The sequence below is a fragment of the Rhinolophus hipposideros genome (genome assembly GCF_964194185.1).
Source record: "Rhinolophus hipposideros genome assembly, chromosome: 7".
Taxonomy (NCBI): Eukaryota; Metazoa; Chordata; class Mammalia; order Chiroptera; family Rhinolophidae; genus Rhinolophus; species Rhinolophus hipposideros.
Window position 1 is genome coordinate 10,025,541 of NC_138053.1, and position 25,756 is coordinate 10,051,296.

At 42.5% G+C, this 25,756-nt stretch overlaps 1 protein-coding gene across 3 annotated transcripts in view; it reads right to left on the reverse strand.

Annotated features, from left to right (window-relative positions):
- Window positions 1–18,402: 18,402 nt before the first annotated feature.
- The window catches only part of AZGP1 (alpha-2-glycoprotein 1, zinc-binding), a 36,450-nt gene continuing 29,096 nt past the window's right edge, over window positions 18,403–25,756 (reverse strand). The window contains exons 3-6 of one of the 3 annotated variants that reach the window (XM_081054334.1): window positions 23,869–23,990; window positions 21,735–21,992; window positions 20,038–20,310; window positions 18,403–19,386 (exon numbers count right to left, since the gene is read on the reverse strand). In XM_081054334.1, coding sequence (XP_080910460.1) covers window positions 19,064–19,386; window positions 20,038–20,310; window positions 21,735–21,992; window positions 23,869–23,935 — 921 coding nt within the window. In that variant the 5' untranslated portion in view covers window positions 23,936–23,990 and the 3' untranslated portion in view covers window positions 18,403–19,063. The remainder of the gene's footprint in view (window positions 19,387–20,037; window positions 20,311–21,734; window positions 21,993–23,868; window positions 23,991–25,756) is intronic. The other 2 variants (XM_081054335.1, XM_081054336.1) reach the window with 2 other exon arrangements.

A 25,756-nucleotide genomic window follows, 5' to 3' on the forward strand; every position in this document is an offset into this window, starting at 1 on the left:
GCTGATGGCCATCTGATCACAGTTGATGGCCATTTACTACCTGAGCCAGCACCTTTCTATGTGAGGCCGAGAGCCTGGAAACTGCTTTCTGGGGTTCTGTCCCCACACTCCACCCCTACAGGGTCTCGCCTCACAATCTACGCAACAAGCGTCTTCTGCGAGGGGCCCTGTGCGAGGACCCTGGAGGTGAATGCAATATCCTGGACACAGCCAGGCTCTCTGGGCACAGCCAGGGTTTCTCAGGGCACCACCAGTACTTCTGGGCACAGCCAGACTTCCTGGGCTTCTTAGGGTACCACCAGTTCTGGGCACAGCCAGACTTCCTGGACACAGCCAGGGCCTCTCAGGGCACTGCCACTCTCTCTGGGCACAGCCAGACTTCCTGGACACAGCCAGGGCCTCTCAGGGCACTGCCACTCTCTCTGGGCACAGCCAGACTTCCTGGGCACAGCCAGGGCTCTCAGGGCACTGCCACTCTCTCTGGGCACAGCCTGGGTTTTGCAGGTACCACTAGTCTTTCTGGCACAGCCAGTCTTTCTCACATATTCTCCACGGCAGCTGGTCAAGACACAAAAGCAAACATCCGCAGTTCCACTACATGGTGGTATGTTCCCAAACAGTCAAACTGTCCATTAAATCAGGGATGGAAGGCAATTCCCCATAGTCCATAGTCATTTGCCAGGGCTGTCCTGGGGGTGAGGAATGACCTTGACTTCACCCGCATCTCCCACGGAGGACTCAGCAAGCATTTCCTCCTGGGACTATAAGTCCTGCATCCGGGCTGCCTCAGCAAGCACAGGGCTGCAATAACCTTCGCTTTCTCCAGCCTCTGCTGGCTGGGGAAGCACCCACATCTTCCCACCCCTCCACGGGGCTCCAGCTCTCAGGCAACTGATCCTCCTGGTCTTCCTGAGACCGAGTGTTCATACGCACAAACTGCTCCACTGCCCTTCGGAAAGCTTTGGCTGGCATCGTATCCTGCCGACTACTCCATGTGTCGTACAGGGTGTCAGGCGGGTTCTCTTCTCCCGTTCCCCACATAAGAACGCAGGACATGGTGAGGCCAAAAAGGAACACCCACGGAGCCATAGGCAGGGGAGTCATACCACTATATTCTCGCTGGCGGCTGGGTTGGAGGAACAGGAAGCAGGAGCCACACTATCTGCAACCTGCTGTCCACTTCTCTGCAATCTGTGACCCGCACTCCTCCATGCTAGCTGCAATCGCTCTTGCCAGCCCAGCCACCATCTTCTTGCTAGTCTCCATTTTTTGCTAGCTTAGCCACGACAGTTATATTAGTGGCCAACCGCTCACTGGTTACAGCTGACGACCAACTAGCCACAACTGATGGCCATCTGATCACAGTTGATGGCCATTTACTACCTGAGCCAGCACCTTTCTATGTGAGGCCAAGAGCCTGGAAACTGCTTTCTGGGGCTCTGTCCCCACAAAGGTCCTATAAAGTGCTTTGTTTTCCAAAATTAATTACCTCCCATCTCCCAGTAAAATTGCCCATAATTGGAAAACACCAAAGCAAAATGTAAAGTTCAACCTACTAAGTCTGAAAATCAAGAATAATAACTAAGGAGATCGAACCAGTAATCAAAAAACTTCCCAACAAAGAAAAGCCAAGGACTAGATGGTTCCCTGGTGAATTCTACCAAACATTTAAAGAAGAATTAATGCCAATCCTTCTCAAACGCTTCCAAAAATTTGAAGAGATGGGAACACTCTGAAACTCATTTTATGAGGCTAAGATTACCCAGATAAGGACAATACAATAAAAGAACACTACAGGACCAATATCCCTAATGAATATAGATGCAAAACTTCTCAAGAAAATATTAGCAAACAGAATTCAAAAACACATTGAAAGGATCATACAACACGATTAAGTGGGATTTACACTGGGGAAGCAGGATGGTTCAATATACACAAATCTAAATAAACGTGAAAGACCGTAAAATAGAATGAAAAATAAAAATCATATGATCATCATCATTGTCCAGAGTAGCCATATTGGAGCTGAAGAGTCAGGAGCAGCTCTGGGGTTGACTAATTCTAGACTAGTTTATCCTCTTAGCCACTACATTAAGCTGCCTCAGACAGATTTTTCGTAACCAAAGCCACAAGCCCTCATTTGGAAACTGGAATGCCAACTTTATTTCTTCTTAGGTGAAGCTATTTCCAGCTAGAGAATGGAGACTGAGAACTTTCCTTTCTTCAGTAGGAAAGTCTACTCGGAAAACGAAAATTCAACCCAGAAATTTTGCTTAGTTAAAAATGGAAATAGCTGATTTAAAGGTTTATTGTAAATCAGAGTATGTTAGAAGTTGATCTCTGTCTCACCATTTCCCATGTGTTGGCACTTTTGTCTCAAAAGCTATGTCTATTGATAAAAGTGTCTGGGGAAACAGCCAGTTTTGGATTAAACCAAGCTCTGCTGTCTCTTAGAATCATGTCCTCAAGGTGCACCTATGTTGGAGCATGTGTCAAAATTTCCTTCCTTTTTAAGGCTGATTAATATTCCATTGTATGGATAGACCACATTTTGTTCGTCCATTTACACTTCGAGGGACACATGGGTCGTTTCCATCTCATCTTAATCTTTAAAGAGGGAAATGAGGTGATCTTATCTGTGTTATCAGAGTATTGAGGATGATTGGAAAGGAGGGAGTTTTGGGAGGACTCCAAAATATCTGTTTGAGGCACAGTGAGAGAAGTGCAGTCTAGGTGCAGAAAATTGCCTGAGTTAGAGCATAATTTGGTTTGGTGACATCTTGGTTGTTTGGGATAAAAGGGAGGGGACAGAAACCAATGGTCTTAGTTTGAGTGGCTGGAAGATAAAGATGCCTTTAAGTACAAGAGAGAAACCTGGAGGAGGGGGACATAGAGGAGAGGGAGGGGAGGAGGATGGGGAGTTGAAGGAGGTTGTTTTCTTTGGGGATGGGGTGGAGTGGGGAAAATCATGCTGGAATTTGGGCTTGTGATACTGAAGTGTCTTCAGGACATTCAAGTAGAAATGCTGGGGACAGGTGTGAAAACGGAGTGAGATGACCCCATAGATATAAAAGGGACCAACAAACATACTTGAAGAAAAACGTCCTCCTCTGCCCTCTGTCAACCTTGCTGACTCTTAAAGCTGACGGAAGAACCACTCCGAATCCTGTGGCAGGATACTAGTGCCCTCTCGTGGCAGTAACTTGCAACTGCAACTGAGCCTACAACCTAAGGCAGAAATGTCTTTCCGGAAAGCCGCAGTTTTCTCCCACCTAAGAAGGAAATATGACAGAGATGCGCACAATGTGTTTTAAGATCCTGGACGTAAGGATTGGATGCCCAAGGGTCCAGGGAAGACGACTGCTGCCTTAGCAGGTGCTTTGAATCCAGTAAAAATGGGTCGTAGACAGATGGATTGAGAGGCAAGGTGAGAGGCAAGGTTAATGCGGTATAGCTGTGAGCACCAACTACACTTCCCATTTCCTAACAATTAATGTACAAACTCTTTCCCAGACAGACAGCTCTAGTTTAACTACTCTGCCTGGGTGGTCCCTAAGCAACAACATAAACAAGTGGAAAACATTTTGTTTGGGGCTTCTTATCTGTTTTTAATTGGCCCTGTCTCAGTTTAAGGAAAGGTCATTTCAGAAGTCTGAGCTATTATTTCAATACAAAACCCATGAATGACGCAAGCGGCAGAACCTGTCTGGTAGAGGCTGTATGAGTTAGGGTATAGGCTTGACTGTTGTGAATGAGACTCCAGATAAGAGTGGTTTAAGCAAGAGAGGGGATTATTTCTCTCACATTTAAAAAGTCTGGATTTAGGCAGTTCAGTGCTGGATTGGTGGCTCCACTGTCACCTGGGACCCAGGTTGCTTCCAGCTTTCTGCTCCACTATCCCCAGGGTGTGGTTGTCACTGCCACAGTTTAAGATGGAGCTCCAGGCACCAGATCCACTTTCAAGAAGCAGGATGGGGAAAACCGAAGGGGGAAGGATGATGGCTCACCCCTTCCTTGCAATGGCCTGAGCTGGGAGTAGCACCCAATACTTCTGTTGTCTTGAGGAATAAATTAATTAATACATGTAGAGCTTTGAATGATACCTGGCCTTTATCTCAATAACAATAACAAAGATAACAGTCTAGCTAATGATTTTCTAATGTTTACTGTGTACCTGCCACTAAAGAATGTTACCTGCGTTACCTCGCTTAATCCTCATCGCACTCGGGAGTAAATACTACATTATTTCTCTTTCACAGACGAGGAAACTGAGATAGAGAGATCACACATTTATAAATGGCAGAGCTTCCAGTTAAAGCCATTAAATCTTATTTCAGAGTCTATTTTCTTAACCACTAACCCAAACTAACTCACATACACATTGGTTTGTATCCTTTTTGGGGAAGGGAGGTTAGTATTATATTAAAAACTTATTCCCATATCTAAAGACAAACTGCCCTCAAGAAGGATGGAAGAATTATTTCAGAAGGCAACTTAGTAGTATGTATCAAGAAGCTTTAAAAAAGGAAGGCATGAAGATATCACAGCAATATTTATGCTACCAAAAACTGGAAACAGCAAAAAACTTCGACATAGGGATATGTTTTAGTTAAGCCATGGAACATTAATTCAATGGAATATTATCATCACTGGATAGCAAATGCTTTCACGGGATATTACATAACCTGGGGAAATAATTATTTACAAATTTATACATTTTTAAAAAGTCAATGTATAGCAAAACCAAAAACGTTGAGAAAGATTATATTTAAGTAATGGAATGTTGTTGAGTTTTTATTCTTTATACTTTCCTTTAATATACAAATTTTCCTTAATGAATGTACAACTTTTTATAATATATATTTTAATTTTATACTAACGTTATAGTTAGTGATGAGGTTTGTCTTGGGGAACAATCTAATATTTATATAGCTTCAAGAAGTATTTTTCAAATGCCTCTGAATTCCTACATGAGGAGTATGTATGATTTTGAACTTGGGGGAACAAATACCATGAATATATCTTTGATCTTGTGATCAGAAGTTTCTTCTTGATCCCAGGAAGAGATCAAGTATAGCTGCTGTCATTCATAAACCACATGTATTGGCCAGGCCATTTCCTTTTTTTATTTTTAATATAATTTTTTAAATTAGTTTCAGGTGTACAAAGCAATGTCATAGTTAGATATTTAAACCCCTCATAAAGTGATACCCCACTCCTCACAAGCTACTATCTCTCTGACATCTTATATTGCTGTTGCAATACCGTCGACTTCCCTATGTTGTACTCCACATCCTGTGACTATATATACCTATATATTTAGTTATAGCTGACAATATTATTCTACTTCAGCTTCAGGTGTATAGTGCATTGGTCAGGTGTACAGTGCATTGGTCAGGCATCTACACAGTCTATGATGTGATTCCCCTGATAAGTCCAGTGCCCATCTGGCACCTTACATGATCTTTACACATTGTTGATTATATTCCCCATACCATATTAACTGCCAATTTGTATTTCTTAATGCCTTCACCTTTTTCACCCTGCCCCCAACCCCATTCCCACCCTGATAGATCTAGTACCTATCTGGCACATACCTAGTTATTACAGTATTATTGACTATATTCCTTATACTATACCCTACATCCCCATGACTACCGTGTAACAACCAATTTGTACTTAATCCCTTCCCCTTTCACCCATCTTTAACCCCTCTCCCATCTTAAAGAAGTCCCTCTAAGATTCCTTGTAATACTAGTTTGGTAGTGATGAACTCCTTCAGCGTTTTCTTGTCTGGGAAGCTCCTTATCTGTCCTTTAATCCTAAATAATAGCCTTGCTGGGTGGAGTAATCTTGGTTGTATGTCATTGCTTTTCATCATTTGGAATATTTCCTGCCAATCTCTTCTTGCCTGCAAAGTTTCTGTTGAGAAATCAGCTGCCAGTCTTATGGAGGCTTCCTTGGTAACTAACTGCTTTTCTCTTGCTGCTTTTAAGATTCTCTTTGTATTTAACCTTTGGCATTTTAATTATGGTGTGTCTTGGTGTGGGCTTCTTTCGATTCATCTTGTTTGGGACCCTCTGTGCTTTTTGGCCTTGAATGTCTATTTCCTTCACCAGGTTAGGGAAGTTTTCTGTCATTATTTCTTCAAATAGGTTTTCAATTCCTTGTTTTCTCTCCTCCTTCTGGTACCCCTATGACGTGAATGTTGGTACACTTGATATTGTCCTGGAGGCCCCTTAAACTCTTCTCAACTTTTTGCATTCTTTTTTCTTGTTGCTGTTCTGGTTGGGTTTTTTCTACTATCTTATCTTCTACATTGCTGGCTGGATCCTCCAGACCATTTCCTCTTTGAATCTCCATTTATAAACCTTTAAAACTAGTGTCAGTTGTGAACCTCCTAGTGCCTCTGTCCACAGAGCCACAGGCTTCCTGACGCCCTAAAAGCATTAAATTGTTTACCAAGAGGAATTCAGTGCTGCGTACAATGAGTAAGTATTTAAAATTTAAATAGAATAATACATGTTAATTCTCATTTTAAAAGCCATTTTCATCTTATCATGAAATATTTCAATAATACAGAAAATGTAGTGCATACTGTAATAACCACAATTTTGTTAAATCTTAACATTTTGCCTTTTTTGCTGCATATACACAAACACTTTTTTTTTTTAAGACCTAAAACATTAGGGAAGCAGATGCTGCATAGTCCTTACTGGGCCCAGTCTTCTCTCTCCCATATTCTCTTTCTGAACATGCTGATTCTCAGTCCCCTGCATATTTTTAGTTTACTGCACGTGATAAATCCATAAAGAATACCAGGTCATGTGCATTATAAAATGGATATAATACTGTGCATATTATTTTGAAGCTTATCTTTTTATACAATTGTATATTTTTGAGATTCATTCATATTAATCTATGTAGCTCTAGTCCATTAACTCTCAGTTCAGTATAGCATTCCGCCAATGGCTATGCCACAATTTGTGTATCCATTAGTCTATTGATGAACATTTTGATCTTTTTTTAAAACAAATTTTACTATCATAAACAGCATTGCAGTGAATACTATTGCACTTGTTCCTTCCTGTACATCTGCATGGATTTCTGCAGAGTACATGCCTAAGAGTGGAGCTGTTGGGTTTTAGGGTATGTGAATCTTTAGCTTTACTAGGTACTCTCTGAAGTGGTTGCCCCCACTCCCTTCCCACCGGCAGTGCACTCCCACAGCTCATCATCCTTGGATAGGTGAGGGGAAGGTATGTATCTCATTTAAAAAAAAGACAACAGCTTTATTTTGATTGTTTGTTGTTGCCTTATAGCTGCCAACCTGTCTGTTCCCCCACACTGATCCCAAAATAACACAAGGAAGTGTCTCAGAAAACTGAGACCCGATGGAACAATATCGTTAAAACTTCCTTGAGGGAGTGTCCTGGAAAGCTGGGAACCGATGGAACGATATCGGTCATCCTCCCTTATCTGATAGTTTCAGTACAGTGACTGCATCCCCTGGGGTTGTGCGTGTGTGTGAAGGCACAGCATGTGTTGAGCACAATGGGGGCTTTCAGGAAAAACATTAGTCAGGCACATAACTTATGGACCATGGAAAAAACAAGTTTTACTTCCTTGTATGTTTCCTAATAAAAGCTATGCATTGGCCTGATTTGGGGTTCAGTCTTTGAGACTTGAGTCCCTTGGCCCCACTTACAATCTATTCTTGGCTACTGCCTTTCTTAACTCTGTTCTGCCCTTCTTGAATCCCACAGCTCTTGTTGTGCTGGACTCGACAGTTTGCCTTGTTTGTTTGTTTGTTGCTTTCTGTTTTATATCCCACGTCTGAGTGACATAATATGGTTCTTGACTGTTTCTGCTTGATTTACTTTGCTTAGCATCACATTCTTAAGTTCCATCCATGTTGTTGCAAACAATAGTATTTCATGGACAACAGAACGGTTACCAGAGGGGAGAAAGGGTGGGGGAAGGTAGAAGAAAGTAAAGAGTGTCAAATATATGGTGATGGAAGGAGATTTGACTTCAGGTGGTGAACACACTGTGCAATATACAGATGATGTATTATAGAATTGTACACTTGAAACTTCTATAATTGTATTAACAAATGTCACCCCCAAAATTTAATAAAAATATAAGTAAAAATGGGATACAAAAAACAAAAACAGAAAACAAAGCCCAGATTTACTGATATGTAATTCACATACCATACGATCCACTCATTAAAAGTGTACATAGGGTGGATGGGTGGCTCAGTTGGTTGGAGTGAGTGCTCTCAACCACAAGATTACTGGTTCGACTCCCCCAAGGGATGCTGGACTGTGCCCCCTGCAACTAAGATTGAACATGGCACCTTGAGCTGAGCTGCCGCTGAGCTCCCGGATGGCTCAGTTGGTTGGAGCGCATCCTCTCAACCACAAGGTTGCGGGATTCCGCAAGGGATGGTGGGCTGCGCCCCCTGCAACTAACAATGGCAACTGGACCTGGATCTGAGCTGCTCCCTCCACAACTAAGATTGAGAGAACAACAACTTGACTTGGAGAAGTTCTGGAAGTACGCACTGTTCCCCAATAAAGTCCTTTTCCCTTTCCCCAATAAAATCTTAAAATGAAATAAAGTGTATATACACTTCAATGGATTTTAGTGTATTTACAGTGTCATGCAATCATTACCACTATTAATGTCAGAACATTTTATTACTCCCAAAAGAAATCTCAAACAAAAGTTAACTATCAGGCTGCCAGATGGCTTAGTTGGTTAGAGCGTGAGCTCTGAGCAACAGGGCTACTGGTTGGATTCCCACATGGGCCAGTGAGCTGTGCCCTCCACTAGATTGAAGACAACGAGCTGGCGCTGAGTTTCTGGAGGGGAGGCCAGATGGCTCAGTAGATTAGAGCACAAACTCTCAACAACAAGGTTGACGGTTCAATTTCCACATGGGATGGTGGGCTGTGTCCCCTGCAACTAAGATTGAAAACGGGACTGGACTTGGAGCTGAGCTGCGCCCTCCACAACTAGACTGAAGGACAATGACTTGGAGCTGACAGGCCCTGGAGAAAAACACTGTTCCCCAATAAAATAAAATAAAAGTTAACTATCATCCCTCAATTCCCCTACCTCCAGCTATAGCAAACCACTAATTTACTGCCTGTCTCTATAGATTTGTCTATTCTGGACATTTCCTATAAATGTAATCGTACAATATGTGAACCTTTGTGATTGACTTCTTTCACTTACCGTGTTTTCAAGGTTCATCCATGTTCCAGCATGTATTAGTACTTCATTCCTTTTTTTTTTTTTAAAGATTTTATTGGAGAAGGGGAACAGGACTTTATTGGGGAACAGTGTGTACTTCCAGGACTTTTTTTCCATGTCAAATTGTTGTCCTTTCAATCTTAGTTGTGGAGGGTGCCATTCAGCTTCAAGTTTCAGTCTTAGTTGTGGAGGGTGCAGCTCAGCTCCAGGTCCAGTTGCCATTGCTAGTTGCAGGGGGCACAGCCCACCATCCCTTGTGGGAGTCGAACCGGCAACCTTGTGGTTGAGAGCCCACTGGCCCATGTGGGAATTGAACCGGCAGCCTTCGGAGTTAGGAGCATGGAGCTCCAACCGCCTGAGCCACCAGGCCGGCCCCAGTACTTCATTCCTTTTTATCAATGAATAAATTCTATTGTATAGCTATACCCCTTTTATTTATCTAATTACGGACATGTGTTGTTTTTTATCTTTTGGCTATTATGAACAATGCTGTTGTAAACATTTCTGTACAAGTTTTTATGAAGACATATGTTTTTATTTCTTTTGGGTATGTAGCTGGGAGTAGAAGTGCTGTGTCATGTGTTAGTGCTGTCTAATCTTTTGAGGAACTGACAAACTGTTTTCCATAGTGGCTGTACCATTTTACCTTCCCACTAGCAGTGCATGAGAGTTCCAATTTTTCACATTCTCACCAACACTGGTCATCTGTCTTTTTGACTGTAACCATCCTAGTGGGTGTGGACTGGTTTCTTGTTGTGGTTTTGCTATATCTCTGTTTTAATTTACATTTTCCCATTTACTAGTGAAGTTTAGTGTCTATTTATTGTCCATTCCTATTTCCTCTTCTGTGAACTTCCTGTTGATAATATTTGCCCATTCCTACTTGCCTTTTCTCATTGATTTGTAGGAGTTTAACAATACATTTGGATTTAAATCTTTCGCTGATGTTATTCAGTGCAAAATATATCTTTTCACTACCTGGATTTGCTTTTCACTTTGTTTATGTTTTGTTGTACACCTGTTTTAAGTTTTTTTTTTTTAATTAATTTTATTGGGGTGACAATTGTTAGTAAATTTACATAGATTTCAGGTGTACAATTCTGTATTACATCGTCTATAAATCCCATTGCGTGTTCACCACCCAGAGTCAGTTCTCCTTCCATCACCATATATTTGATCCCCTTTACCCTCATCACCCATCCCCCACCCCCTTACCCTCTGGTAACCACTAAATTATTGTCTGTGTCTATGAGTTTTTGTTTCTCATTTGTTTGTCTTGTTCTTTTTGGTTTATATACCACATATCAGTGAAATCATAGGGTTCTCTGCTTTTTCTGTCTGACTTATTTCACTTAGCATTATTCTCTCGAGATCCATCCATGTTGTCACAAATGCTCCTATATCATCTTTCCTTAACGCCGAATAGTATTCCATTGTGTATATGTACCACAACTTCTTTATCCATTCATCTATCGAAGGACATTTTGGTTGTTTCCATGTCTTGGCCACCGTAAAGAAAGCTGCAATGAACATTGGAGTACACGTGTCTCTATAGAGAAATGCTTTTATATTTTTGGGGTAGATACCCAGGAGAGCGATTGCTGGGTCATATGGTAATTCTATTCGTAATTTCTTGAGGAACCTCCACACTGCCTTCCATAGCGGCTGCACCAGTCTGCATTCCCACCAACAGTGTATGAGAGTTCCTTTTTCTCCACAGCCTCTCCAACACTTGTTACTATTTGTTTTGTTGATGAAAGCCATTCTGACTGGGGTGAGGTGATATCTCATTGTGGTTTTCATTTGCATTTCTCTGATGACTAGCGATGTTGAGCATTTTTTCATATGTCTATTTGCCATTTGTATATCCTCTTTGGAGAAATGTCTCTTCAGGTCCTCTGTCCATTTTTCAATTGGGTTGTTTGTTTTTTTGTTGTTGGTTTTAAGTTTTTTTTTTTCTACTTAGAGGCATTTATTTTAAAGAAATAATCAAACACAGGAAAGATGGCGTCTGCCTGCCAGCCTGCACTGGAAGAGGACCTCCTCACAGGGAAATGGCGACTGTCCTCCAACCCTCAAGGTCCTCCAACCTGTAGCCCCCCCATATGTCTCCAACATCCCCTGAATTCCTGTCCCTCTGCTGGAGCCCAAGATTTGTTTCATCATCCTTCTGATCATGGAACGCACCGAGAGAATGAGGGGCAGGCCTGCTCCCACTGAGGACCGTGGTCCACGGCACGCTCACTCCACGACCCCTTCAGCTCCTAACTCCTTCTCACCGACACCAGCATGGCCAGCCCTGGACTTCCAGTGACTTATACGCCAACATCTCCCACTTGGTCTTCCCTGAAATAATATTCTGAGGCTTTCTGAGTACAGGAGTCTGGCGGAAAGTTCTTCAATAAATCAATGAATGCCACGAGAATGTGTGAATGAGATGTATCATGGCCCGGGTGAGTGGACGCTCTTTGTGACAGCTCTGTTCACACATCTGCTTCAGGGTACAACGTGCCTTTTTATTGGGAAACAAAATGTTCTCTCTTTTACCTCTTGCTGTCACAGCCCAGTGAAGATTCACCTATTGGGAAAGAAACGAAAGCCAAGATATCTTTGAACTGAACTGTTTTATGTGTTTTCTTAACATTTTGGTCTGGGCGATCTGTCTTTGCTTAAAAGCACACATCTATTTATATCAACAAGCATTTACATTGAATCCCGGGAGACTGATTCACACAGATGTTGCGTGATGTGGCTTTCAAATACAATTCATTTTGAAAAAAATGTGGCATTCATTTCTACCCCACTCCTTCCCCAATAAAGTTAAATCCCAGGACTTTGTAAACCTTAAAAAAAAAAAAGAAATAATCAGCTACATACAAAAATATTTATAAATATAAATGTTCATCTCAAAGGTTTTATAATAGGAAAATCTTTTCTATTTTTTTTATAGAAAGTAAAGCCGAATAGCCCAGCAACAGGGATTTGGTTAAATAAATTTAGGTATATCCATGAGAAAATACTATGCAGGTATTTTTCTTTCTTTTTTTTATTAGTTTCAGGTGCACAAGACAAAGTAATACTTAGACGTTTATCATTTATATCCCTCACATTGTGTGACCCCCCTACCCCCATCCACTATCCCTCTGACACCGCACCGAGCCATTACATTTCCACTGTCTCTATTCCTAATGCTGTACTCCGCTTCTTGTAAGTATATATAGACATATATATATATATATACACACATATATATAAATTATAGTTGGCATTCATTATTGTTCAGCTTCAGGTGTACAGTGCAGTGATCAGGCATCTACATCATCCCTGAGGTGGTCTCCCAAATGGGACACGTGTCCATCGGATACCCTACAAAATCTTTACAACATTATTGATTACGTTCCCCAAATTAATTTTCAAAACTCCCATGGCCATCTTGTGGTTACCGACTATTTTCTAATCCCCTCACCTTCCCCCTTATCCACACCCCCCATCTAGCAACCCTCAGTTTTTCCTTTTTGTCTCCAAAACTGTTTCTGATTAGTTCATTCATTTATTCTTTTCTTTAGATTCCGCATATAAGTGAGATCGTATGGTATTTGTCTTTCTCTGTCTGACTTATTTCACTTAACATAATGTTCTCTAGGTCCATCCATGTTGTTGCAAATGGTAAGATTTCTTTCTTCTTTAGGCTGCGTAATAATAGATTGTATAAATGTACCACAGTTTCTTATTCCAGTCATCTACCAATGGGTATTTTGGTTGTTTCCATGTCTTGGCTATTGTATATAGTGCTGCAATAAACATAGGATTGCATACAGATTTTTGAATTGGAGTTTTGGATTTCTCTGGATAGATACCTAGGAGTGGAATTACTGGATCATAAGGTAGTTCCATTTTCAGATTTTTGTGATACCTCCATACTGTTTCCACAGCTGCAGATGTGGGCCACGTCGCCACAGCCGAAGGTGCGGGCCACCTCTCCACATGTTTTAAATTTTAATGCCATAGACTTTAATCAATATTTCTCTTTTTTTGTTTATACTTTTTGAGTCTTGCTTAGGAAAGCCTTCCTGACCCCAAGATTATAAAAATATTTTCCAGTAATAAATTTAAGAGCTTGCTTTTCACATTAAAAGTTTAATCTAGGGCAATTTGACCTTTACTTTCCCATTTCTGTGTTTGCTTTAGAGGATTACTTCTCCAGACTTTGACACATCAACTTGTGGTAAGGGAAAGTGGTATCACTCAATGTGTAAATAATATGGAGAAGTGTACCCAGAGCATCATTTGTTCTCCAGTCTGTGACATCTGCACATTCTGCAATTTCTGACTTACTGGCATGATTCATGCATTAAGTCCCTGCTCCTGGGGCAGAGGTTTTTCTGGCCCTGAAGCTTCCACACAACCTTCAAGTCTGCTGGATTTCCTGTGCAGCAACCCTCTGGTCATAAGCCAGATTCTCCCTTCCAATGAGGCTGGTGTTTAGAACACACTAGTAGGGGTTCTGTCGATCCCTTTGTTCTAACCCAAATGGCCCACAGGGTCTGGATTGGGAAACAATGGATTGGGTCAGGGAGATTGTCAGTCTGGCTCCCCAGGCTCAGTTTCAACGCTGTTCAAAGAACTCACTTCATACAGGGGTGTTCAGTACCTTTTTCTAGGAGGATCAGAAAGGAAGGTGCTCAGGAGGAGCAACGGGGGGCTTAGCTTTCCCCAAGTCTTCTACAACTTCTTTATCCCCATCACACTATTGTTTTCCAAGGCTTGTATTTAAGCAAAATGAGGCAGCTATCAATGAGAATGTATCTATCCCTTACTGAGATTTATAGTTAAATTTCCAGAGGGTAACCAGAACCCTACAGTATCTTCCCATTAGAAGACCAAAATCTTTGATCTCATGGCACATTGTCTGTTCCATAAGAGTTTTTGCTTCCCCAGCTGAGGGGTGGCCCTCTTCTTGTGCCAGTGTATGTGAGTTTTCATACCTGGTTCCACATTTCTTTTTTCTTGAAACCCCATGTCTTGATACCAGTGATGTTCATAGCCAGATCTTAATTGGGAACAAGAAACAGCCCAGTTGAGGTAGTGAAAGCAAACAGGGAAGTTTATTTAATAAACCCATGGGGTCTACACTACCCAGGAAAGGAAGGACAGTCTTAGGGAAAATGGGAACAGAAATTGGAAAGCCATTAGCAGCCCAGAGAGCACACTCACCGCAGTCCCCTTCCAACACTGGTCCTTCTATATTTGTATGTCCCCTAACCCCTGGCCTCTCTGGCTGAAAGATGGTGAGATAAGGATGTTTTCATCTCTGTTCTCTTGAAAAAATACTCCTTAAACAAAAATGAGAATAAAGAAAAAGAAACACAAATTCCATTTAAAAAATTAAACTTGAAGAGACTTGTGACTCTGAGTACAGTCTAAAAATGAAGAGTAAAACGAAGAAGGTCAAGAGAACGGACTAGGATGTCTCAACTTCAGTAGGTAGACTTTCATTTGCTCCCTGTTTTCCACCTGGTAACTTATGTCCAGGTGGCATCCAATCCATACCTCTTGTCCCTGAATTTGGATTAGGAACCTTGTATAGATCTTCTCAGAAAATATACCTCCTTACTCTTGGGGGATGGAAAGTCTGACTTCTCCTTATACAGACTGTCAAACAGCAGCTCTCTCTCCTGTTTTCAGTCCCTAATTCTGTGTCCTGTAGTGTCTGCTGTCACCAGCTCAATAGCTTTTCCATTGCTCTTGGTGCCAAATTGGGTGGTCCCTCCACAGAGGGCTGTGCTTGCTCTCTTCTGCTGACCACTGAATGGGAGGTGGGAGATGTGTGAAAGCTGGAGTCAGGAGGGTTGGGAGAGCATCTAACCCAGGTTCCTAAAGAGAAGTGGCAAATGCCAGATTCAAAGATAAAGGTGAGTAACTTGGTCGCAAACAATAACCTATCTAAACTGGGACACTAAAGCCTAATTAACCTCAAGGAAAACGTCCATTCATTCTTAGGCATTTTATTCCTTTTAGAGCTATTATGGTTGAGTTTTCTTTTTCTTTAATATTTCCCAACTGTTTGTTGTTGACATACAGGAAACCCATTGATCTTATATATTTGCACATTTTTTAACTCTCTTGTTTATTTTATTTATTAAATTCGTGAACTTGCTGCAATGATGTTGCTAACCTTTTTTGCTATCAGAGGGATTATTCATTATGAATTTGTACCAACTGGACAAACAGTTAACCAAGTTTACTATTTGGAAGTCCTGCAAAGGCTGCGAGAAAAAGTTAGACAACCTGAAATTTTCGCCAACAATTCATGGCTCTTGCATCACGACAATGCACCAGCTCACATGGCACTGTCTGTGAGGGAGTTTTTAGCCAGTAAACAAATCGCTGTATTGGAAAACCCTCCCTACTCTCCTGATTTGGCCCCCAATGCCTTCTTTCTTTACCCAAAGATAAAGGAAATATTGAAAGGAAGATATTTTTGATGACATTCAGGACATCAACGGTAATACGATGACAGCTCTGATGGCCATTCCAGAAAAAAGTTCCAAAATTGCTTTGAAGGGTGGACTGGGTACTGGCGGTGCATAGCTTCCCAAGGGAAGTACTTGGAAGGTGACCGTAGTGATATTCAGCAATGAGGTATGGAGCACTTGTTCTAGGATGAGTTTACAAACTTAATTGTCTAACCTTCATATTCCTGAAATTAATGGGAATGTGCTAATGTTAAGTATGTTTTTTCATATTATATTTTTATTTTTTCAAGTGTAACAGACACTGTTGGATTGCTTATCCCAAATTAATTTCCCTCCTTCCTCTGTTTGTGTGTGTGTGGAAAAAAAAGCCTTCTGATCTTGATAGACATTGACAGAAAATTGTTAATCTCAAGCAAGAGGGCCCCTGCCTGTGGTATGTATGTGAAAACTGGCTTTTGCTAATGAGATAGAAAGACTAGATAAAAGGCAGGAGTTGTGGTTGGAAGACAATTCGGTCATTATCTCATGTCCCATGCATCCAGGCTCTGAGCCGAATCTGTGAGGACATGATCCTACCACTTGGAGCAACAATCTTTGTGACCAGTAGGGGTGACCAAAATCTTATAGAGATGCTGGCTCAGAGCTGGTCAGCTAGAGCGTGAGAAAAGTACCTCTTATTATTTCAACCATCTTTAGTCAAATACGATATTCCTTGCAGCCAAGAAACATACCTACATGACACATTTGTTAAGGAAGCACTAGTTTACTGTGAGGTGTTGCCTAAAGTAGGCACAGGGAGTTCATATTCAAAAACAAAAGCAAGCCCTTGAATCTGAGCAGGCAGAGAAGGTAGTGTGGCTTATCTCCTATAAACAGCCAAGAGGCTGCAACATGAGGGTGTGAATGAATTGGGAAAATAACTGCATTAAGTAAAACTAGAGGGGTCTTGAGTTGCCTGAGACTGATCATGTACTGTGTACTTCTGAGTTAAGATAAACTTAATATCCATACCTGGATACAGGAAATAAAATAAAATGAAATATAACACAGTAGAGCAAAATGATAAGAGGAAGGGACAGCATGTATGGTGGAGGAGGTGTCTGGTGAGGCTGTCTGGGGGGTATTGCCCTTTATTCATTCTGGGGCAACCAGCGGCAGGAGGAGCTGTCTGCCAATGGGGCTTTAGGGAAAAGTTCAATTGGGTTTCTTCAGTTTTGGGGCCCCTGGGGTTCCTTCTAATCTCTGCAAGCTTTTAATTGAAGAATGATGGATGGTAGATACTAACCTCACAAGTAGAAAGCATTTCCAGTTCCTGGAGCTCTCCTGCTGTCAGGGATATTAATCCAGCCATTTTGGCTTCATCAGATTCCACGGGAGCCAAAGGATTTCCTAACACGCAAGTAGGAGATGACCTCACCCAGGTGAGCCCAGCCAGCCTGCACCTTTGCTTTTGGATCACAAGAGGACCCTTTCTACAGCTGGTTTCTCTCCTCATCCTCCAGTCCACTGTACTCATTAATATCTGGTTAATATTCCTGAATCATAATTTTAATCATATCACCCTGTCAAAAAGACTTTAACTGTTACACTCAGAATAAAGATCAGAACCTTAGCGCATGATTCAAAGCTTTCCCCTGTTTGATCCCAAATCACTTTTGTGACCTTGCTTATTACTATGTGGAATATTATACTTCTGGTTCATTTCTTTATCATATAAACATCTGTCCAGTGTCTTATAACTGAGACATTCATTAAACATTTGTTGAATGAGTAAGTGAATAGATGGATTCATCAAAACTTTGAAAGTGAGCAATGAAAAAAAGTCTGAATTGAAATTCAGAAATTGGCAAATTTGTTTTCTGTGTCTTCCCTGTCCTTCCTACCCCCCACCTCTACCTGTCTTTGATTTCTTAAATTTTATTTCCCTTTCTTTTCATTTGGGAAGGAACAAAAAAGTGGATTGGTGATGGGTGGTCTGGGATTGCTTGTGATATCTTTAGATGGTGTGGAGATTGGCTTCACTCCAATGTCTTTCTTGAAATCGTCCTTGATACTTTTATCTGAAAGAAGTATCAGCATGAAAAGAGTATATGTTGAAATTGGTGATTATGGCAGTGGTCATGGGAGGAGGTAAGATTTGAGCTGGACCTTGACAGTGGATATTATTTCAATAAACAAAATTGAGGTGAACTCCATGTAGGAAGAGGTTGTACCTACCTTGTTCTACTGGGTCTCCAGAGTTTATGAGTACCAAGAATAAAACAGATACTCAATATCTGATTCTTTAATAGTTCACCAATAAATGAACAAAGAAATAGAGAGAAAACATTAAATATATTTGATGAACAATAAGGTCTGAAACAGCAAATTCTAGCAGGAACAAGTTTGAAAAAGCAGTGTTTAGCCAAATTGAAGAGGGCATTAGCAAAGAATGTTTTTAAGTCCTATATCTAATTGGCATCTCCTGCCTAATTTAGAGTACTCCTTCACTCCAGTTTAGCTGAAAACTATCCCCAGAATAATCCTCCAGAGAGAGACCAGGTAGTACTAAGGGACTGAGAAATTGTTAAGAAGATAATTTGTGGCAGTGAGGCTTAATAAAAAGGTCAAATGTGGGAATTCTGCTCTGTTTTTTTTTTTGTTTGTTTGTTGTTGTTGTTTTGACTTAAACCTGTGCATGGTGGTGTGACTCAGTTTTTACACAAAAACACACTCAAAGGAATTTGGAGGAAGTCCAAGAACATCAGGTTGATCCTTGCTTCCTTGGGAATGCTTCCTGGAGGGATGAAGCCTCTCAAATAAGCAATGGTTATGTGTGACCTCAAGGCCAAAGTGGTGTGGGGAAGGTGGAGTAGCTGGAGTGGATCTCACAGGGCGCAAGGGAGTGATGGGGAAAGTTAGGTACAGAAGAGGCTTCGGATTGTATTAGGGGACATCAGCAGTGGGCACCTGAATAGTGCTTAAGGGACCAGATGGTCATGCCACACTACAGGGTCAAGATGGCCAGCAAACGTTGCTTCCAGTGGATTATACCCAGAAAATCAGACCAATCAAATGCTTAGGGGAAGGACAAATGTTAACATCTACTGACATTTGTACATCATTAGCAGTTTAATAATCTGATTTATTTTGTATGGAGGCTAGTTGACAGATTAGATAACGGGTTCTGAAGGGCTGTGGCAGTGAGTCAGCTCAGTGCCCAGTATTCAAATCTTGTGTCTCCAAATCCACCAACTGTCCTCTTCACTGCTTCCCTGGGCCTCACTGAGGGCATTGGCAGTGGTTTTAGAGCTCATCTCTCTCATGTCTCAAAGAAAGGGTGGCTATTGGTCTTGAGACCCTGAGGAGCCTTCACCCCTTGCTCCCTGCTTCTCTTTCCACAGGACAGTGAGGGGCTGGGCCAGGCTGCTGTGCTGAACATGGCAGGTGTAGGAGCCTCTGTCCTCAGAGGGGATCTTCACCACCACCCAGGACTGGTAAGAGTCACTTTCACTGAAATCTTCTCCCCATGACTCAGCCTCTACCACACTGCCGGCCCGGGTCCAGTACAGACTGATTGGTTGTGGGTAGAAGTTGTAGGCCAAACACTTGAGGGTCCTGGTGTCTCCTGGAGCCACGTGGCTGGTGATTGACACAGAGGGAGGATCTGTGGAGGGATAGAGTGTGGAGGTTGAAGGTCTGAAGGAAACATCTCCCTTGCTCATGTCTCCACCACCCCCGGAGTTAGGGATGAGCAGAGCTCTCAGCTCTCTACGTGCCTCCCCAGGGAAACTTGACAAAGATCAGGGAAGCCGAGGCTTTCATGAGCCTTCCCTGTTGGATCCTGGAATAGCTGTGAGTGCTCTCTTGCCACGCAGTATCTCCCCCATCCCCTTCCACCGTGTATTGACTACTGCTGGTAAGAAATTATGAAGTCCCCATACATTTTTCTATTTTTCCCCAAATGTCCTGGTGTGCTTTGTGGCTCCTGCCTTCCCCAGTCTCAGCCCTACGCCTTAGCTCTGCCTGCAGCTCTGTCAGTCAGACCCTTCTCTGCTCCCTCCCATAGAACCTTTTTCTCATTACTTTTTAAACCAAAATCTCAGCTTCTGACACTTAATGCTGCTCACACTTACTCATCCTCATCCTTCCTGGGTAAACATTTTACCTGCCTACCTTCTCCCCATAGCCGAACTGGGAGACTGGGAAGAAATGACTACAGGATTTGCCTGAGATGTTCCGCTGAGCTCCCAGCCGGGATCACCTTGGTCTTTCTCAGCTCACTGTGGGGAAACAGGACATGCGGGGCTTTGGGTACCTTGTCGGTCCAGGTAAATCTTGCTGTATTGCAGGTACCTCCGCAGCATCTGTGGGCACTCATCTTCCAGGGAGGCCTTGGACCGCTGCACAGAACCTTCTGTCTCCCACTTCACCTTGGTATTCAAAGCTTCAGGTTGCAGTGGAATCCAGGCTGGGATTTCTGTGTTGAACTTGATGTAATCCTGCTCATCATAGGCAATCGTCCAGAATGCCCCACAGAAGTTGTTATTCCGGAGTACACAACCAAACTTTTCCCGTGTGGTGTGATTCCCTGCATCAACCCAAACCCCCAGAAAACAGTCAGTCTGGCATCTACTCCATCTTAATAACTCTTACTCTTACACAGTGTGCAACCCACTAGGAAAGAAAGGTTTCGAAATCTAAGCATGCAACCCCTTTATCTTGGCAAATGGTTTATTAACCAGACATAGAGCAGACAGAGACAGAGAAACTTGGTTAGGTTTGGTGTTTTAGGCCAGTCTGAGATGAGATACATTCTTCCCAGCCAGGGAATTTCAGAGAGCTACAGACTGTGGACAGATCTTCTAGCCCCATGCAGCATCTCTTTTAAATGAATTTTGTTTGAACATACTGTGAATTCTTAGAAACTGGACAGAAGCACACGGAAGTGCATTGCATAGTTAAATGGAATTTATCTGTAGTTTAAAATAGATTGTGCAATCTCTCCTTTTTTCCCAGTTCTACATGGGGTTGATGTCTCCAGTTGAGCCAACATAATTTGATCAGTTCTTCCTTCTTTTCTGGTGAATGATAGCTTCAAACAAATCTCTAATGCTCACCTCCCTTCTCAGTTGGCAAGAACTCTTGGAAAGTGGCTTCCTTAGGAAAGGGGGACAGAGCCACTTTATTTCGATTATAAAGGTAGGTGTGTACTTGGTACTTATTAATGCTATTGGCACAGGCTCTGATCTTAAGCTCTCTGGGCTCAAATCCCAGATCTGTTTCCACTGCCATCTGGCTTATTGCATGAACTTGAGGCAATAATTTGCTGTACTTCAATTTTCTTACCTCTAAAATGGCAATGGCAATAGTACTTATGTTATAGTGTTATTGTGATCATTACATGTGTCACTACTTATGCCTAGCACGTGGTGCTTAATAAATGTTAGCTCTTATTACATTGCTAGTTCTAATACACTGTGTTCATCTCTTTGTCCTCTTTACTCATGACAACTCATGTCAACGTTTCTATTCCAGTCAATCAAACTTTGTGCCAGTGTCCTTCCTGGGCATCTGAACACGTTGACTGTCAAACAGCTAGTGATTGGAGGGGCCACCACGTGAACCCTGGTCAGAATAACCCTAAGGTTAGCTCACTTCCCACCCAACATCCTAGGTGGGGGTGAGTCTGACACTTAAAGTGGTATCCGCCTCAGACAGGTGGGATGTGGGGCTGAGAGGTCGGATGTGCCTGGATAAGGGCTAACTCTGACATCACTTCCTGTGAGAGTTGAGACCTGGGAGTGAGGATGGGGAAAGCAATGGGGAAAGAGGAAAAGCATCTGTGTAGCAGGAGAGGGGTGATGCAGAAATGTCTGTGAATTTATAAATATGCTTCCGGCTCCTCCAATGGCCTGGGGAGTATTTCTATCCTACAGACCCCTTTCCACTCACAATTGCAGTGCTGCCTCTTGAGCTAAGACCCTCGAACCCTGCAGTCTGTAATCCACTGACCTTTGTCCTTGTAGTAGCTCATGATGTCTTCCAGGTTCTTCAGGATGAAGTCCCCCCTGGCCTTCTGACGTTTACTCTCCTTCTCCCAGTCCTCCATCCCTTCCACCTGTCTCCATGGGCCCAGGGGTTCAGCCTTCCCGCTTTCACTATCATAGTGGAAGAAGGCCTGGTCATTGAGGTAGCCAGTGGCCTGAAAGCTGGGGGAGGCCTCAGTGGGCCTGGACACTGCAATGGAGTGGAAGGTCAGAGAGTAAGGCCCTGCAGAAGAGGAGAAAATTTTGAGAAGTGAGCTCCATGCAAGAGATCAGCAGCAGAGGACCAGGAAGGGAAATCTGGTCACTGGGCCTCTTCCTCCCCAGCTCAAGCCACGCCACTGTCAGGCAGTCTCTTACTATCGGAAACTCACTCAAGAAAATGGGCTCTACTTCTATTCTGGCGCTGATATTTCAGAGATCGTTTTGTGTCTTTGCTACATTGTTTTCTCTCATGGCACATCAGAAGATGATATTTCTCAGCCTTCTTGTAGGTACATTGGGACTATGGACTATGTTCTGTCAAAGTGGAATGTGAGTGGAAGTAATGTATTTCTCCTGGTTGGAGGCCCTGTGGACTGGTTTGACACCTCTGTCTCTTTTCTATTTAGACAATGACTGCGGTGGCAACAGAATGAAACAGGAGAGTTTCCGGATACAAACAGCCTGCATCCTTGAGTCACCCTATGGAGGACAGAAAAGTTGCCTGATCTACTCGTATATTCAACTTTACATGAGCAAGAAATAAACATTTGTTGGGTTAAGACACTAAAAATGGTCTTAGTTACTACAGCATAGGCTAATTGAGCCTGAAAAATACATCTAGTTAGAAAGTGTAGGAAGGAGAATCGACTAGAAACCTCAGGAAATGCCCCAGAATGGATCAGCATAAGATAAGAACAGGAGGGCTCTCAGAATTCCCAGGGCTGTCCCTACATTTTGGTATGAGGCAGGGATTGGGAGAGGAAGGGACATTTTCCTAATTAATTCCATAATGAATTCATGATGTAACTCCCATGGGTGTTACTAATGTTGGGCGTCATATGGCAGATACCTAGTCCCAGTACTAGTTATTCTTGCTAATTAGTTTCTAAATGTGTTTTACCATTTTGCTCAATAGACAGTGAGTAAATCAAATTACCCTCACAATGTAGGTTGGCATCATCTAATCAGTGGAAGGCCTCAAGAGAAAAGACTGAGGTCCCCAAAAGAAGAAAAAACTGCCTCGAGACTGCCTTTGGACCCAAGACTGCAACATCAACTCTTCTCTGGGTCTCCAGTCTGCTGACCTACTCTACAGATTTCAGACTTGTCAGCCCCCACAATTGTGTGAGCCATATCCTTAAAATAAATGTCTCTTTTTCTCTGTATATACATGCTGTATATTAATTCTGTTTCTCTGGAGAACCTGACTAAATTAGATTTTGGTGTAGGATGTGATTAACATTCTAAATATGATCAATTGTTGGTTTGGAAATGTAATGCATTCTAAACTTGCACAGTTTAGCTTACATTTCTTCATTCTGAAATTTTGTATGCCAAGAAAGCCTCATTACTCTGTCCTAGAACTGACTCGGGTTCTTCCCAAGCTCCAGCTGGCTCCTTTCCCAGTCACTAGCCTTCCAAGCCCTGTCGTAATGTCTGATTATGGAGTGAGGGAACAGGTTCTTTCCAGAAGCACCCTTCCAGTTATGCTGCCTTCACATGGGCCCTTTGTGGTTGCTGTCTCTCTGAGAGTCAGACAGTACATCCAGCTATTTGAAGGAGGAAGGAACAAGAAGCTCCACCTGTGTAACTCCTGCTCTGTCCTGGCTGTATGACCCTCGGCAGGTTACTTCACTTCTTTGTGTCTTAGTTTTATTCATTTGTAAACTAAGAGTTTTAGATTCTGATTAGTTGAGGTCTTATTTACCACGATTCCAGAGGTTCCCTGAACACTTTCAGGCACGTGTGAGTTGAGTTTGTTGACAGCCTCAGACACCCATTCCTAGAGTACACTTGTGTTGCCCAGCTGCACCAGAGGCCCTGCTCCAAGCCCGTCTATACAACTCATTACCTCCCCTCCGTTCTTCTCCATATCCGGACCTTGCTTCCACACTTACCCTCTTGGGTCTCCTGGGCGACTGCAGGACCCAGAAAGAGCAGCAGGGACAACAGGACAGGCATCATTGTGTTCACTGCACCTGGTTGCAAGCTACTGGACTTCCGCAGGTCCTGGAGCTGACTATGTGGAGAGAGAGCCTATATAGTGTAGGGAATGGCTGGCATTTGAGCCCTGCCCAGCTGAGGTAAATGCACAGGCCAATGAGAGTGCCAGGATGGGCTCCTCTCCTGACTCTGAGAAAACAGGATACACAGCCCAGGCTTGGCAGATGTGGTGACCAGTGTGTCAACAGACAGTCTGCCAATTTAGAACTGAGACAGCGGATCTGGGGTTGGGACTTTGTCATGGGTCCACGCTGTGGCATTTGTTGCCCCTGTTGGCAGCAACATGTGTTTATTGTACTAGTTCCATGGTGTGATTACGCTTGTGCTTCTCGTGCCTATTTCTGAGTGTCAATTTTTCAGTCTCTCCATTGATTCTGAGAGCTAACTGGAAAGTATATGTGTCTTCTGCTTAAAGTCAGAATAGAAAACGATTTCAGCCACTAATGATTCTGACCCCTACTGAGCATGGGACATGATTGTTTTCAGGCAATAGTCACTCAGGGAAATGGAGGGAGGGGATCAGTCTTGGTTATGGGGCCAGATTGGGGCTAAAGGAAGTGAAAAAACTGATGTCTTGGGAATGTTCTTGCAGGTGGTAAAAGCAGGGAGGGTCAAACTGCTCATTAAGTCATCTATTGTGATCGACAAGAATAAATGCTCAGTGAAGGCAAAAATTAGGCACTAACCAGCTGCTGCCATGGCACAGTGTGAAGGACTTGAGAAATTTAAGGACAAAGTCTGTGATGTTTGAGTCCATAAGTGCTGGTAAGATTAAAGGAAAAGTGAATAAACTCCACAGAGTTTAAAACACAGTCTGAAAATCAGGTAATTTCTACAACAATGCAGAAAGAATCTTTTGTCTTTTCTAGTTGCAATGATGAAAATGATCCAAAACCTAAATGATCCAAAACCTAATAATGCCTAGTGACTAAAACCTAAGAAGAAAAAATGAGATTTCAGAACTTACTTACAAAGACCTAAAAAGTCTAATAGCCAAGTGTGACCAAGGCATTCATACAACTCTTGTATGATTGGTATTCATGGTTGGTGTTAACAAGAGCTTCACCAGAGAAGGAAGTCAGTTGTGGAATGGCATCAGAAAAGGCTTCATGAAAGATGTTGTGGTTGAGCAGGACATTGGACAGGGGTAGAATTTCTGTTGGCAGCTACGTGGTAAATTTCATAAGGACAGGGATGGTGTGTGCTGTGTTCCTTTCTCTGTCTGTAAGGCTTAGCCCAGTGCTTGGCAGAAAGAAGACAATCAATAAACACTTTCAAAAGTATGTCAATGGATAAATGAGCTAAGACCAAAAGTAGGTGGCACCAGACCTATCTGAGGGTCACTGAGGCAAATTTGTTAGAAACGGAGTTCATGAGAAAGATTGAGGGTAGGGTAGGTGAAGTGATAAATTCAACAGGGAGATTGGAGGCAGATTATTCCATCCAATGAGCTTCCAATGTCTTCCAATGACTGAGGCACATTCCATTGCTGGTCATTTCCTTCACAGCCTGTGTTCTCTGCATACCCCATCCCTCTAGGTCAGCAGTTCTGACCCTTTGGTGCCATCTATTCCTTTGGCTCCTTTGGCAGTTATTCTGAAGATAAATTTTGTTTTTCTTAATTTTTATAAATTATTCATTTACTTTTTCCTTTCAAGATAGTTTTTAAAAAAAATTTTATTGGGGAATATTGGGGGACAGTGTGTTTCTTCAGGGCCCATCATCTCCAAGTAGCTATCCTTCAATCTAGTTGTGGAGGGTGCAGCTCAGCTCCAAGTCTAG